This window comes from Trichosurus vulpecula, chromosome 5 (genome assembly GCF_011100635.1).
Source record: "Trichosurus vulpecula isolate mTriVul1 chromosome 5, mTriVul1.pri, whole genome shotgun sequence".
Classification (NCBI taxonomy): domain Eukaryota; kingdom Metazoa; phylum Chordata; class Mammalia; order Diprotodontia; family Phalangeridae; genus Trichosurus; species Trichosurus vulpecula.
The window spans coordinates 297,533,569-297,550,014 of NC_050577.1; the positions used below are offsets into that span (position 1 = coordinate 297,533,569).

Here is a 16,446-nt window from a genome sequence, read left to right on the forward strand (position 1 = left end):
ACAGGGAGTATCAGAGCTGGGAGAGGTCTTAGAACAGGGAGTATCAGAACTGGGAGGGGCCTTAGAACAGGGAGTGTCAGGGCAGGGAAGAGCCTTAGAACAGAATCTCAGAGCTATGAGGGCTTTTAGAGATCCACCAGTCCAATACCCTGATTTTACAGATAAGGAAACTGACACCCCAAAAGGGGCAGGGGCTTGCCCAGAATTGCACAACTATCCTTTCTTTTCTATTCTATCAGCAAAGCTCTGACCTGGTGTTTTTCTTCTTCAAGGTCAAAAGTCAGAGAATGTCCAAATCTCAGAGGAAGTGGGGATGCCAGAGGCTCTCTAATACTGAGCAGAGCTCCCTCTCAAATCACCAAAGGGCCAGGAAATCTTCCAGTAAGCACCTCCTCCCATGTTAGCCCGTTCTCCTTCGGGTCACCTACTCAGGAGACCTCCTTTCTAGTCCCAGCTCTGTGCCTCACTGGGCATAAGTCCCTGGGTAAGTCAGTCACTTTTCTCTGAGTCTCAGTTTCCACATCTGTAAGATGGAGATCACAACACTTGCCTTTCCTACCCGAGGAGTAGGGGGCATTAAAAGATCATGCCTGCAGAAAGTATTTGTAAGCAGCAAAGGACTGGAAGGGGTTGGTATTGTTAAGAACAATCATTCTCTTTCAGAAGTAGAACTGAGCGCTGTATCCTGGTGGACAGAGGCGCCCAAAGCCGGAAGCAGGAGGTGCTGTCTCCTGCCAGGGTCCTAGGAGCACAGATTCAGGGCTGGAATTAGGGTTAGGGGTCTGTGGCCCCTTTCACTGAGTCTAATCCTTTCATTTTACAGGTGAGGAAATTGAGGCTCAGAGACATGAAGTTAGTCTCTCAACTAGTGAGATGCTGAGGCAGAATTCAGAGCCAGGTTTTCCTGACTCTAAGCCCCATTCACTACACCATGATTCCCAACCTAGAACCTCTCTGGGATCACTCCCTTTCACCCCTTAGCCAGGCAAGGATCTGAATCACGACCCAGAGAAAGGGGTGTCCTGAGCACAGTATATCCCACCAAGTCCAGGGTATTTCATGGTCCATTTCCAAGGCTCCATTTTCTTTTCAGAGAAGGGAAGTAGACTTCAAGAGGCAGCCTGGGGTGGCCAGAAAGAAGCCTGGATTTAGAATCTGAGGACCTGGATTTGAATACTGTCGCTACTCCTTGCCACCTGTGTTCCTGGGTAGATAATTTCTGCTCCCCAGATCTTTCAAGTTTTCGTTCAGCTCAGCAATCCTGCCAGGTTTCATGAGGATGTGGTCAAATAGGATTTAGGGTCCTGGGGGCCACCATGACCTAGAGAGATTCGGGGCCAAAGTCTCCACCTGGAGTTTCCTTCAAAAATGAAGCTCAGGAGTTCCCAGTTTCCAACATTATCTCTACCTACCCATTTCCTGGTCCTGCCCATTGCTAGCTCTCTATGCCTCCCCACCCCTACATACCTACCAGGGCAAGACACCTGCCTCCCACTCTCAGGAGGCATCAGTTATAAGACTGGGGAAGGAAGGAGAGAAAAGTCAAGTCAGGACTACTCTTGTGGGGAGGTAGCATTGAGGCCCAAGGCTGGCCAAAGTCCACCATGACCATCTACCTGAAGGGACATGACATAGGCAGCAGGTCCAGCTGGGAGGGCCTTTCCAAGCCGAAAGCTAGAGGTGTTGCCAAGCATAGGCTGGGAAGGAAGCCAACCCCTTTCCGGCTCCATTATCTTGGGATGCCCAGGAAGACAGGAGAGCCAAGCACAACCCACCAGCACCATCTGCATGCTGCATGTGCTGTGGGGAGTGGGGAGTAGGAGAAGGAGAGGAAAAAACCTATTCTCTGTCTCCGTTTCCTTCCACTTGGAAATTGGGTGCTGCTCATATTTCCAAAGAGGCATCCAAGCTTTCAGTGGTATCCACTCACGTAAGTACTTTGGCAGGACCAGTACGACACAGCAATGGAGTAGAAAGTCACTTGCTGAATATATAGAAACACGGAAAACCCCATGAACATTGTCCTCACCTGCTCCATCAGAGGACAAAGCTTTTCACTCTACAGTGAGAGAGCTAAGGAAGGATCATCTCTAGGCATCTGTCCGCCTGCTGTGTCCACACTGTGCCAGGAATATTCTCTCTCCTCACCTTGTGGAGTCCCTAGCTGCCCGCACGGTTTGGTTCAGGGGCTACTTCCCGAACGAGGCCCTTCTTCATTCTCCAACCTATTGTTAATGTTTTCCTCTCCTCCTTTTCCTCCTCTGCCACTTCTCCCTTCTCCCTTTCCTCTTTCTCCTCCTCCTCCTCCTTCTCCATATTACTTTGTACTGACTTATCTGTGTACATATGATATCCCCACAGTAGAAGATAAACTTCTGGAAGGCAGAGACTATCTCCCTTTTGTAATTGTATCCCCAGCACCTAGCACCTAGTGTGGGACACAGCAGGATGTACGCTCCCAGAGGGAAGGGCTACCTTTATGTCTTGGTATCATCAGCCCCTGGCAGCACATACATAATCTATAGCTAATAAATGCTTGTTAAATACTAGTCTAGTGAATGTAATTCCCTTCTGTGCTCATAACTGGAAGGGACCATAGAGATCACTTAATAATAGTAACAATACCTCACATTTTTCTAGGGATTCAAGGTTTGCAAAGCTCTTAAAATACTGTCTCATCTGATCCTCCCAGCAGCCTTGGGAAGCTGAGTAGATTTGTTCTCTTCATTTTGTAGTTGGGGAAACTGAGTTAGGCCGAGGTTGAGTGCCTTGAGCAGGCTCCCACCAGTGAGAAGTATCTGAGGTCAAATCTGAACTCAGGTCTTCCTGCCTGCAGGTCCAGTGCTTAGCCCACTGTGAGACCTAGCTGCTTCTGAGGCACAGCCGTTATCTGTAAGACAGGGATAAGTCACCTCCTAGCAGAGCTCAAGTGCCTTGTACAAAGGCAGAGCTTCATAAATGTTTGTCAAATTTCGAAGCTTTGATTCCCCAGCCCCCAGCCTCCAGCCTCCAGCCTCCCTACCTATAAAAATGTAAGCAATTAGAGGAGGTTTAAATTGCAAATCCTCTACTTAACCCTGAAGGCAGGGACTTTTTCTGTCCCATCCAACACAGAGCTTTCTTTGTTTGAGGCCAGCTGTTCCCTAAAAGTTTGCTGAAATGAATTACATGGATTTAGAGTTGGACCTTAGAGGTCAATCCAGTCTAGTCTTTTAAAAGATGGAAACTGAGGCCCACAGGGACTTGTCCCAAGTGACTTGCCTGATGTCCCTAAGGTGGCAGAGTCAAGATTGAGATCTGGGTCCTCTGGCTCCAAATTCCATTCCTGACTTTTGAACCCACTCAACTGACAGTAGGTTTGATGGGACAGAGAACACTAGGGGCTTTGGGAGGAGAAGAAGGGTGAGGGAGGAGTGGAAGGCAGCAGTCAAAGGCAGTGGCCATACAACTTTGCATCAGGTATCAAAGGCCCACTGGATATTTGTACTGGGAGGAACCCTGTCCACCCCCCCTCCCATCATATAGATGAGGAAACTGAGGCCCAGAGAGGCAAATTACTTACTCAAGGTCACACAGATTGTTTAGAGTTTTTCAGTTTTTTTTTTTTTGTTATTTTCCCCTACTCTACCACGATAGACCTAGGCAAGGTGGGTGTGTCTCTTCATCTGTAACAGGATAATAAGACTATTATTTGAGATAGTCTGACCTCTCATGGTTGCTGTGACCATTCTTAAGTGCTCTTTACATAAATGGCAGTTTTTCCTCCTTCATTCCCCTCCAGGTGAGGGCTGTGCTATATCTTTTTTTTTAAGAGGTTCTCTAAACCCCAACCATCTCTCTTTCCCCCTAAACCCTGAGTGGCCATTCTGGGCACAAAGAGAGAAAACGTGGGGAGAGAAGTCCATTGCCCATAGGCAGGAGGCTGAAGGCAGCAGCCCCTGTGAAACCTGGGCGCAGAGCCCAGCATTTCTTGCTCTTAGCTCCTTCTCCCTGCAGGAGGGAGGGATAGTGGCTGGCTCTGAGATCATTCAACGACCAGTGAAGGCAAATTCTCAGCCGGGTCCCCCGGGGACTAGCAGGGGCCCCAAGCTGGGACCTCGTGGGGCTGGGCTGTGCCAGCTCTCTCCAGAGCAGCTGCTGGTCCTTCTGGCCCCTCTAGGGAAGGCAAACAGGGAGGGATGGAGGAATGGGATTTCTGTATGGAGGCTTGGATCTCCTAACAGACTTAGTCCTACACCAGCTGTCTTTCAGGAGAAGCCCCTGGACATCCCAAGGCCTCTCTCTGATCCTTGGGGGATCCCCGAGCTATGAGGCTCTAGAACTAGCCCAGACCTTAGAGATCTCGCCCAGCCCCCTACATTTTACAGAGAAGGAAAGTGGGGCGTAGACAGGGATGAGGAGACTTGCCCAAGGTCACACAGCGGTGAAAAGACTAGAACCCTATTCTTTCCCTCCAACCCTCTTTTCACTCCACAACCCAAGCTCAGTTTTGGCACCGCTTCAATGGGCACGATGTTTGCACTGCCTGCCCTGCGGGGCTGCAGAGGAGCGAGCGCTCTGCAGACCTTGGAGAGCTCAAGCAATTCCTCAACCAACAGGCGCTTAGGAAGCGCCTCCTCCTCCTCGGAGTGGGGCTCTACTCTGGGCGCGGGGGATACAAAGACGGGAAGGCGCCTGCGGTCCCTGCCCTCCGGGAACTCCGGCTCTGCGGCCGGGGCCACGCAGATTCTAAGCACCGCGGTTCTCCCCGAGCCCCTAAGCCCGAAGGGGCGACCTCTCACCTCGATCTTGTCGATCCTCTCCTTGAGGGCGCGCACGGCCTCCTCCAGCTCGCGGACCACGGCCGGGGAGTCCCAGGCAGGGCCGTCGCTCATGGTGTCCTGACGGCCCGAGGGCCCCGTGTCCTGGAAGGGGAGCTGCAGCCCGCTCTCGCAGCGGCCCAGCTTGCCCGTGAGCTCGCGGATGGCCTCCTGGTCGGCTCGGATCCGCGCCTTCTGCTGCAGCGCGGTCTGCCGCAGCTGCTCCGCCGTGCTCTGCAGGGCTAACAGCTCCTCCTCGCGCTGCCGCTGCTGCTGCTGCTGCTGCTGCTGCCCCGAGCCCGGCCCGTCGCCCTGCACCGCGGCCCCGTCCGACGGCGTCGGGCACTCTGTGGCCAGAGGGGTGCACAGGAAGCGGCTGAAAAGCAGCGGGTGCTGCAGTGGCCGGGCGCTGGCCAGCAGCTCGCCGCCGCCGCCGCCGGGCAGGGGGAGCTCGTGGGGCCCGGCGGAGCCGCCCGGCCCGTGCAGCGCGCTCAGGCTCTGCTCCGGCCCGGGGGGCAGCAGCGCCGCGGCTCCGGCGCTCGAGTCATTGTCGGCGGCGGCCCCGGGGGGCGCCCGGGCCGGGCTGGCCGCCGGGTGCACGCTGGCGATGATGCACACGATGGCACCGAGGAACGCCAGCATGCCCGCGGCCAGCAGCACGGCCAGGAACTTCAGGGTGGCGCGGGCGGCGGGGGGGCCGCACGGCCCCGTACACGCTGGCTGGGGAGGAAGGAGGGAGACGGGCTAAAGGACGGACGCGAAAGGACGTGAAGGAAGCCCGGCACGCGGCTGGAGCTGCTGCTACTTCTGCTGGTGCTGGTGCTGCTGCTGCCGCTGCCGCCGCTGCTGCTGCCGCTACAGCCGCCGCAGCTCTGAGCTCGGCTTTGGCTCCGGGAGGGAGTGGGAGGCTGCGCCGGCCCCGCCCCTCTCCTCCCCGCCCCTCCCCTACACAGCCGGTCCGGCCCCACCTGCCAGGCCCGCCAGCCCCTAAAGAGCCCAGTCCCGCACTCTGGCCTTGTGCCCCCGCCGCGAGAGCCTCACTGGTCTCTGTAATGAGTGGGAGGACCCCTACCAGAGAAAGTGGGGCTCAAGGGTGTCTCCGAGAACCCTCTCCTCCCCATCCAAGCCCAGCTCCCCCTTTCCGGGCCGCAAGGGGAAAGGTGACATCCAGCCTTCTCCAAGCTTTGGTCCCACCCCCTCCCCATAACACAGTGAAGGTTTTCTGGCACCTTCCTCTGCACAATTCAGCCCCATGCCTCCCTATCAGCACGAAAGAAGGGACGGGGACATTCATGCATCTTCAGAGATTTCTTTCTCTTACACCCAATGTAAGAGATTTCTTTCTCTTACACCTTACTCCCTTCCCTTCCCCGGGGGTATAGTCCTGGCTTCTCTTCCATTCTCCGCTGGGTCATAAATTTAGAATAGGAAAGGACATTTGAGACCACCTATCTAATCCCCTCAACCTGACACCACAGTGAGGGCCTTGGCCAGGGTCACAGAGCCAAAGTATTTAATGCAGGGTATGAACCCGTGGCTTCCTGACTGCAAATCCAGTACACCACTACACCAGGCAACCTTCCTACGATTCACTCTCTTCTCCCCCTCTGGGCACATCAAAAAGGAAAAGGGTATTCAGGGGTCTTCAGGGACCACCATGTCTTGATCCTAGCTCCCCACCTTTATATAAGGGGGGGACATGTTCCTACGGTCTCAGGAATGTCTCTCTCTCCTTTCTACCGTCACTCCCTCTGGGCCCCTATTCTGGCAGAAATTTAACAATCATGTGCCCTCTTCTTACACCCTAATCCCTGCTCCTTCTGTTCCAAAGGACAAGGAAGAGAAAGTTCATTCAAGAAGTTGAGAAGGGGAAGAGGTCTGCCCCCTCTCATTCCAGAATTCCTTTTACTGATGACATCTCTACTCATTTTCCTGCATCCTTTTCCCTAACCCAACAGCCACACTCACTCCTCCCCCACCCCCACTACTTCCAGACTTGTATAAATGGTGGCCGAGAGAATTGGAGACCACTTCATAGCTCCACTGTGCCCATGTAGGCTGGCAGCCAATTATTCCCTTCTGGGGAAGGGAAAGGAAGGCCTCTGTGAAAATCCTCCCCCTTCTTTCAAGGCCCAGATCAATTTCGGATTTCACTAGGAAGACCTTGATTAACCTAGAACAATAGAACTTTCAGAGCAGGAAGAGACCTTTAAACAAGCGCTCCAATCCCTTCATTTCACAGGGCAAAACTTGCTTGGAGGAGGTTAAGAGACCAGACTGGTTCCCTGGACTCTGGGGGCCAACAAGAAAGCTGATGAAGCTGATGGAGATCAGGTTCAAGCTCACTCCCCAGTGACCTGCTGTGTGATCTTGGGCAATTATATCCTTCTCTGGAAAATAAGGGGATTGAATTGGATGACCGATAAGATCCTACTTAGCCCCGAAAACCGCTGTCCTATGAATCATGACTATCTCGCAGTGGCTTCTCGTTAAGTGCTGGACACACACAAATGCCTTCCTAAATGCTGACCGACTGACATTACAGGGGAAAACAAGATTTATCCATAAAAAAAATAAAATATAGACATGCATAAACTGATGCAGAACCAAAAAAAACCCAAAAAACCCTGGCCAATAATATATACAATGAGTACAACTTATGTGGAAAGAACACTGAACTGAAGCTGATGGCTAGGTCTCTGTAATGCCCGATCTTGACATGATGAGGATATTAATTTCTTTTCATTAGTTGGAGAGGTGGGGGAACTATGGTTGCAGAATGCTGCATACACTCATTAAATTCAGCCGCCGTATTGGCTAGTTTTGCTTAATTGTTTTTCTTTGTTATATGAGAAGGCTCACTGGGTGAGTGAGATATAGTTTGCAAAAAATAGTACAAAGTCCAAGAGATATGGCAGACAGCAGACAGTTCAGTGTTACACGCAGACTTCAGACATCAAGTGTTATTTATAACTCAGAGGAGAGAGAGCTCAGCATGGGCTGGGGTCATTAGGCAGGCTCCTCGGAGGGGTCTGCATTAGCCCTGATAGTTGAAGGATAGGAAGAATCTTTGGGGCTCGGAGGGAAGATGATATACTAAGAATCTGTAAAACAGTAATTCTAAAATACTTGAAAATATTTTGCCTTCTTAATTAGTTTAGAGAGTACCCAGCAACCTTGTTTATAGTATTGATTCACCTGGTCCATTAATATGAGAAGGATCTGGGACTCTGGGCAGGGAACTCCTAGTATGGGAATTATTTTTAACAAAGTGCATCACGACCTATCTACAACTTAGTAAATAGACCGTGGGGAGCTGTCTTAGACACATCGAGGCTATGTGACGTGCCCTGGGTTACAGGGCTCTCATGTGAATTGAGTAAGATTTGACTTGAAGCACAGCATCCTATCTACCTGTGCCATGCTGCCTCTCCAATTCACCCAGTCCATCCCCCCTTCTTCCTCTCCTTCCCCAGAGTTCTGCCATAAACTTCAACCTATCACACAGCCAAAGTGATGTCTAGATGACTTACCTCATCATTGAATCAGGCAGGCATCTAGTCCAACCTGCCTGTACCTGAATGGGGATCCCCTCTACAGCTTCCTGTTAAGTAATCCTCTAGTCTTTTCTAAATGACCTCCATAACAGGAAACTCATTACCTCTCAAAGCATCTCATTCCACTTTGGAATGGCTTGAGTTGCTAGAAAGCTTTTCATTGTGTTGAGCCCAAGTCTGCACACCATCTCATGTGGCTCCTAGCTCTGCCCTCTGGGGCCCAAGAGAACACTCTTCCCCCAATAAGTGAAGATTGTAGTCATGTTCCCTGGTCTTCTATTCTTCTGGATAACCATCCTCAAGTCCTTCCTTGAACCACATTTGGCAAGTCTCCAGCCTCTTCCCCATCCTTGCTCTTCTCTGGATTCACCCTAGCTTAACAACTTTCTTTGGTGAGAGGTGAAGGGAAATTCCCTCCAGTAATACACATGAGTAATGGATCCGTACCTTATAAACGCAGAGTTACCCAGGAGACTTGGTGTCAGACGCAAGGCTGGAATTCAAGTCTTCCTGCTTCCAAGGCAAGCCCATTGTCGTGCCACTGGCTTGCCCACATTACTCCAGAAACGGGTGCCAAGAACTGAACAGCATATTCCAGATAGAGTCTGCACAGGGCAGAGCGCAGTGGAACGCATTTTATTTTTAACATTATGTCTGTCTCAATGCAGGTTACAATTGCAGTTTGCCTTTTCTGGTAAGGGATCACTGCTTACTTGTAATGAGCTTGTGGTCTACTAAAACCTTCAAATCTTTTTCAGACATACTGTTATCTAGCCATGTCTCCCCCACCTTATATCATTACATTGTGAACTCATTAACAGCAAGAGACTGTTTGGGCCTATTTATAATCCCAGTACTTGGCCCAATGCTTGGTATATAGTAAGTGCCTAATAAATGCTTATTGACTGATTATATGCGATTATGAAGTTGATTGTTTGAACCTAAATGTGGGACTTGACATTTCTCCCAGTGAAATCTGATCTTACCAGATCCTGCCACTTATTCTTAACTGGGTGTTCTGGTGTCCTGGCCCCCTCAGTCTAGTGAAGTCTATGGACCCCTTCTAAGAAACATGTTAATAAACGCATAAAATAAAATACATTGGGTTACAAAGAAAACAGATCATATTTTTAAGCTGTTCATATTAAATTAGAATTATCAAAGTAAAAAAAAAAACAAGTCTATAGACTCCCAAGGTCAAGAGCCCCTGTTTCTATTGCCAGGAGAGGTCTTTTTGTGAATCTTCATGTTGTTATCCAATGTTTAGCTACTCCTCACAGCTTTGTGACATCTGCAAGTTTGCTAAGCATGTCAGGGCAGGACTTGGTGTCAGGGGAATAAGCAAGTGTGGCAGTCAGGAAATCTGAGTTCAGAGTGAGGCATGGAAGAGCAAACAGTCATGGGGTCATGATATCAGAGGAAGGGAGAGAGAGATCAGAGGATCAGAAAGGACCTTAGAGAGTTTACATTTCCTGAAGACTCAAAAGCAAGGTCCACAGTCGTTATGCTCAAAGTAACTCATGGGGAATTTCTATTGTTCCATCACACCTGGCTGATGTAGCCACAGGATTTATTGCTGGCATCCCACCTGCTCTAGAAATCAAAGGACAAATGCCTTAACCACTTCACCACCACCCAGGCTTCAATCTCCACAGTTCCTGGGGATATTGGCACCATGAGGCAGGGGATCCTTAGCTGAACCTCAAAACCTTATCTCCACTAACCTGCCTGGCACTGGGCACTTTGTGCCTGGGGGGAGGGGTTGATTTAGAGGGTACCAAAAGCAGAGTCCTGGGGGTATTTCTCTCCCTACCTGCCACATCTGTGCTTCAATAGCCTTAGTTTCTTTACCCTCTGGTAGCATCCTAAGACAATCCTATCACACCCCACTTGCCCTTATACACCCTCCCCTACCCCTCCTCGGTGCAGAAATTCTGGCTATGGCTATGGAGATGAGCAGAACAAGTCAGGGTTCAAATCCCACCTCTGACACATATTACCCCTGTGACCTAATGAAAGTCAATTAATTGCTATATTCAGTTTCTTCATCTGTAAAATGAGGGTGGAGTTGGGTTAGATGGCCCCTGGGGTCTCTTCCAGCTCTGGAGCTAAGAATGGGTGACTTGGTGACTTCAGCACTTAGTACAGACAGAGGCCCACAGCACACTGAACTCACTCTGGCCAACCAAGGCCTATTTGAACCTCCACATCTTTGGTCCCCGTGATGCCATGGGACTGCCTCTGCTAGCCCTCCCTGGGGGGTTTCTGGTCCCCATTTCTATCTCCTAGAAGAATGGGTTCATGCATCCTTCAGAGAAAACCTGGCCTTAATGTCTTCCATATGCCTTCGTGTAGAATATTAATAATACCAGCTCAGTACAAAATGTTCTGCTGCTTTTCTCCAGGGGAATAGGCCTTGTATCCAGGAGACTGACAAGAGGCATTGAGCTGCCCTGCGTCAAGCAATCTTTCAAAGAATAGCTTTAGAGAAGACTAAATAGAAGCCAGCATGTCGTGAGGGCTGTGGAGAGAACACGAGGCTGGAAATCGGTACAGCAGGGTTCTGGGCAGGGCTAGCTCTGTGTGTGGCTGCTGAGAGCAGATGCCTGCAGGATGGGATAGCAGGCCCCCTGCCCAAAGTCTCTCCCCACTGGCCTGCCTCCATGCCTGGCAGTCCCCCATTAGCCTCACCTCCCTTTGGACTGAGGCGCTCAGGTCCCCAGGCATCCTCTGGGAAAATGAGGGTGGAAGGTTTGTTAAATAGGAGGCTGAAAGATAAGAAAGGTTTTGGGAAGGGTAGAATGCTGGCAGAAGCAAAGGGTGCTCATTAGTGAGACATCTCCTGCGGTCTCTGACAGCCTCTTTTGGCTCAAAAGGTTTCTCTCTCGTGCAATGGTGGCCAGAGGGAGGGTTGCCCTCATTTCACACAGACACCCTCTCTGTTCTGTGCTGGCCTTCTCCTGTGGCTTTATGGATGATCAAACTTCCATCTCCAACCCTGACCTTGCCCCCCATGCTCCAGACTCATGTCTCCAATGACCCACATAGATTAGATATGGTCATAGACTAGATGCTCTCCAGGGTGTCTCCAAATCCTATGAACTATACCTAGGATGGTTCCCCAAATGGATTCATCATCTCCCCCCTTCTCCCCCAAATGTTCCTTCCCACCCTAAATTCCTCATATATTCTTCATCTTTTTGTCCCAGCACGATGTCTGGCATACAGTAAGTACTTAATGAATGCTTACCGAAAGCTGGACCCCACAGAGCAGGTATGAGAAGATGACCCTCCCAATTCCTCTTCAGAGGTAGGGGAAATGGGTCCATGGGAGCAGAACATTGGATATCTTGTCAGATTTTTCTTCATGTATTGGTCAGTTTTACTGATTTTTTTCTTCCTTTTTTAAAAAAAAAACTTTGTTATATGAGATAGTTGATGGGGGTGGGACATGGGAAGATGTAGGTGATGTAAAAGCAAAAATATAAATTAAAATGTATTTTAAATGCTTTTTCATTGATTGATTCTTCCTCTCCATCATCCAGGTTTGAAATGTCACAATACAACCACCCTGCGAAACTGGTATGCCTGTTCCATAGGTAACAAACTAGCTGTCATCTGAAACTTTGTTCTTCCATTCATTCCTTCTTCTTGTACTCCTTCCTGGTGGCACAGACTCCCTGGCTGCCCTTTTGAGCACTGGCCGAACACTCACTCATCTCCTCTCCTCCCTCCCCCACCCTCATCATGCTGAAGGAACTGGAATTCTTGTTCCTCATTGGGACTTCTAGGCTTTCCCTCTACTATCATCAGTTAGTAGCATCTTCTCTGAGGCTCACTCAAATAATGTTTACCACCCAATCAAGATTCTAGAAACTCTTGTCTACCAACCTCCAGACACCCTCCCCCTCCTCCTCTCCTTCTTCTCCTCCTCCTGACTTTGCCCAAGGTCACCCAGCTAGTAAGTGCCTGACGCCAGGGCTGGTGCTCTATGCACTGTGCCACCTACCTGCCCCCTGGCTTTCCTTCTTCAATGAATTCAGTGCCTGGCTTACGATCACAAAAATGAGGCCATTCACCTAGAGACCCTTCACGTCCCCTCCTCTTCATCTCGCGTCATTCAGATGCCTTCTGCTACTATCTGCTCTCTCATCCCTGTCTCACCTGAAGAGGTGACCCTCCAAGATGAATACATTAGCAATCTCATCCCATCTCATCTTCTCCAGCAGATCTCCCCTCCCTCCAGCATCTCTGTCCTCTTACTAATTTTCTGTCTTTCCCTGTTTACTGTCTCCTTCTATTGCTACAAACACACCCATGTCACTCCCATCTTCAAAAACCCCTCTGATCCGTCCACCTCCCCTGGTTATCATCATTTATCTCTCCTCCCTTTCATGGCTATGATCCTTGAGAAGGCTGTCTACAATAGGTGCCTCCACTTCCTTTATCACTCCCTGCAGTCCAGCTTTCAACCTCATCGTTCAACTGAAACTGCTGCCTCCAAAACTACTAATGATCTCTTACTTATCTTTTCTCGGCACTCATCATTCTTGCTCTCTCTGCAGCCTTCAATGGTGTTGATCACCCACTTCTCCTTGATTCTCATCTCTCTAGGTTTCTGAGATATTACTCGGTCCTCCTTCTACCTATCTGACTGCTCCTACTCTGTCTCCCTTTCTGGATCACATGGACTAACCATAAGGTCCTGTTCCTCTTCTCTCCTCTCTCTCTATAATTTCATTTGATGAACCCATCAGCTCCCCTGGATTCAATGATCACCTCTATGCTGATTCTCATATACATATCTAGCCTTCTTCTGATCTGCAATCTCTCATCTTCAACTGTCTATGGGAAGTCTCAAACCGGATGTCCTGTAGACATCTTAAACCCAACATCTCCAATACTGAACTCATGATCTCTCCCCACCCCCTAACTTTCCTTTTACTGTCAAAGGGACCAACATAGACCGTCACCTATGCTTAGACATCATCCTTGACTCTTAGCTCTCTCATCATCACCCCCACAGTCAATTAATTGCCAAGTCCTACAGTTTCAACCTTCCCAACAGCTTTGCTATATGCCTCCTTCTCTGCTCTGACACTGTCACTATCTCGTTGTAAGCCTTCATCACCTCCCTCCTGACTACTGCAACAGCCTGCTAACTGCTCTACCTGCCACAAGTCTTTCCCCACTCCAGTCTATCCACCCCTCTGCAATTAAAGTGATTTTCCTAAAGTGCAAGTCTGACCACACACACACACACACACACACACACACACACACACACACTCCATAAACTCCAGTGGGTCCCTATTTCTTCTAGGATCAAATATAAAACACTGGCATCCAAAGCCCTTCCTAACCTGGTCCTCACACATCTCTCCAGTATTCTTACACCTTACAACGCTCCCATACACTCCGGGTTGTGCAACACTGGTCTCCTGGCTGTTCCTTGCAGAAGACACTCCTGCCTCCTGTCTGCCATGCCTGGAAGTCTCCATTTCTGCCTCCTGCCTTTCTTCAAGTCCCAGCTAAAATCCCACCTTCCACAGGAAGCCTTTCCCTACCCCTTCTTAATTTTAGTGCCTTCCCTGAGACTGTCTCCTATAGCTTGTAAATATATTAAACTTGAAGCTCCTTCTGAACAGGCATGTTTTTGGTCTTTCTTTGTAGCCCAGTGGTTAGCACAGTGCCTGAGCACATAGTGGGTGCTTAATAATGCTTGTTGACTGACATGAGGAAAACGAGGCTCGGAGAGGAAAACAAAAATAATCTTTTCCCTGTCTACTTTTTTAAGAGACCATGAGAGACCATGTAAAAAGCACCCTAAGAGCTGAGAGAGTATATAAGGTGTTCCTATGACCCTGGACCAGGTCCTCAATGATGATGGCAAAGGGGAGAAAGGCACCCATTTCAGCAATGATCTCAAATGACGCGACTTATTGTGTGATTGAGAAATTAAGGTTCCTGTCCCTTGTCTTTGTATCTTTCATGGAAATCTCTAGATGCACCATTTGTGTTGGGATTTAGATCTGTGTCCAACCCCCTCATTTTACGGACGAGGAAACTGAGTCCCAGGGAGGTTGTCACTTGTCCAAGGTCTCTCAGTGATAAATGTCCCTTGTTGTTTGCTTTAGAGCAAAAACCCATTCGTCAGTGTTGGCTTTATTTTTCAGAGGTCCAGAAAGCCAAAGAATTCAATCTAGGTAGAGTTGGAAGGGTCCTCATGGATCTTTCATTCACACTTACTCACTTATAGATGAGGAAATTGAGGCCCTTAGAAGTTATTTGGGTTGTCCAAAGTCAGTTATTAGAGCTAGAATTCAAACCCAAGTTCTCTGTTACTAAACTGGGTACTTTCCATCATTTGCTCTTGTTCTAAGGGCCCTTCCAGTTCTCTCATCCCCTGTTCTAAGGCACCCCCCCCCCGCCCAGCCCCGACATCCCCTATTCTAAGGTTCCTCCCAGCCCTGACACCCCGTGTTCTCAGGCTCCTCCCAGCTCTGACATCCCTGTTCTCGGGCCCCTCCCAGTTCTGACCTCCCTTGTTCTCAGGCTCCTCCCAGCTCTGACATCCCCTGTTCTAAGGCCCCTCCCAGCCCTGACACCCCCTGTTCTCAGGCCCCTCCCAGCTCTGACATCCCCTGTTCTAAGGCCCCTCCAGCTCTGAAATTCTAGGTCTTAACATTCTTGTTGACTGGCAACCTCTGTTCTAAGTTCTAGTTAAGGAAAGAGGAGTGTGCCATCCACAGCCTGAACAGGAACCATAAAGCACAAACCATAAAGGAAGGAAACCAAGGCCGGGATCGATGCTGGCCAGTCTCCTTCTGGCTTGGGGTCCATCCATACCTTCACAGGTGCCATGGCTGGATCAGGACGGAACCATTAAGATGAAATCAAGGAGTATTTATTAAGACACCTAAGACGTGCCAGGCACCGGGCTTCGTAGAGATGGAGATGTCTCCATAGCTGGGAGACCCCAGTAAGCCCACCCTTCAGAAAGAAAGGAAGCCAGAGACAGGCCGGCAGCCGAGGCTGGGGCCGGAGGAAGCTGGAGCTTTGGAATGTAACAATTTATTGGGGGGCAAAAATAGGCTTTTAACTCCCCATTCCTGGCATTGATACAATACGGAAGAGCAGCAGGAGAAACAAAATGTACAATACGAGAGTAATTAGCACAAAACAACCAGGAAAAACCCCCAACAGAACCGAAAAAAGTCCCCAACCCCGAGACCAACCAGCTTTTCCACCCAAAGCATCAGCTGGGGAAGGGAGGGCGTGGAGGCCGAGGTGCAAAGCGGACAAAAGCAGGGAGGCGGGCCAGGAGTGGGCAGAGGCTCTCCCCTCCTCCCTGGGCTCCAGCCACTGGGGGAGGGGGGCAAGTTTAGCCAGCTGGGAGCTGGATGTTCAAACAGCGAACACGAGAAACCAAGCCAACACACTCCATTTTGGAAAAGAAAAGATGACAGGACCCCCTCCCAAAATATATAGAGATATGTATGTGTATATATTTATATATAGAATTCATTCGTGCACAATGCTTTTCATTAAATGCGTTTTTCTTTAAAAATCTAAAAAAAATTATAAGATACATTATTCCTCTTAAGGGTTCTTTTTTGTTTTGTTTTGTTTCAGCTTTTAAAAATGAAGTCTCCACCTTGGCTCGGCCCACCCGGGTCCCTCAGGAGCGCACTTGGATAGAGGACATTGGCACAAAGGAAGGCATGGGCTGGGAGGCAGGCCTCGTGGTCACCTCCCCGTCCCCTCCCTGCCCACCCCTCCCCCAGGCCTTGTTCCTAAATCCCAGGAACAATCCAAAAAGGGGGTGACGGGGGTGGGGCACGGAAGCCTTGGCTTTTCCCTTGGTTCCAAGCTTCAGGAGGACGGAGAGGGAGCGTTTTCATCAGAAATCTAGCTGGAGAACTTCCTTCGTTTGCAAGGTGCCTCCCAAGGTGGGGACTCGGGGCACACAGTGGGTCTCCAGGAATCCCAGGGAGGCGGCCTCGGGCCAGTGCATGAGAACCGGGGAATAACTCGGAGTGGAATCAGACCAGTCTGGTCTCTCCAAGGCAAGAAGTGCAAAATGGTGG

At 49.9% G+C, this 16,446-nt stretch overlaps 1 protein-coding gene across 1 annotated transcript in view; it reads right to left on the reverse strand.

Annotated features, from left to right (window-relative positions):
- NPTXR (neuronal pentraxin receptor) overlaps positions 1–12,962 on the reverse strand; it is a 35,695-nt gene extending 22,733 nt beyond the window's left edge. The window contains exons 1-4 of the mRNA XM_036760822.1: positions 12,881–12,962; positions 6,266–6,406; positions 5,749–5,867; positions 4,782–5,519 (exon numbers count right to left, since the gene is read on the reverse strand). Coding sequence (XP_036616717.1) covers positions 4,782–5,519; positions 5,749–5,867; positions 6,266–6,406; positions 12,881–12,962 — 1,080 coding nt within the window. The remainder of the gene's footprint in view (positions 1–4,781; positions 5,520–5,748; positions 5,868–6,265; positions 6,407–12,880) is intronic.
- Positions 12,963–16,446: the final 3,484 nt, after the last annotated feature.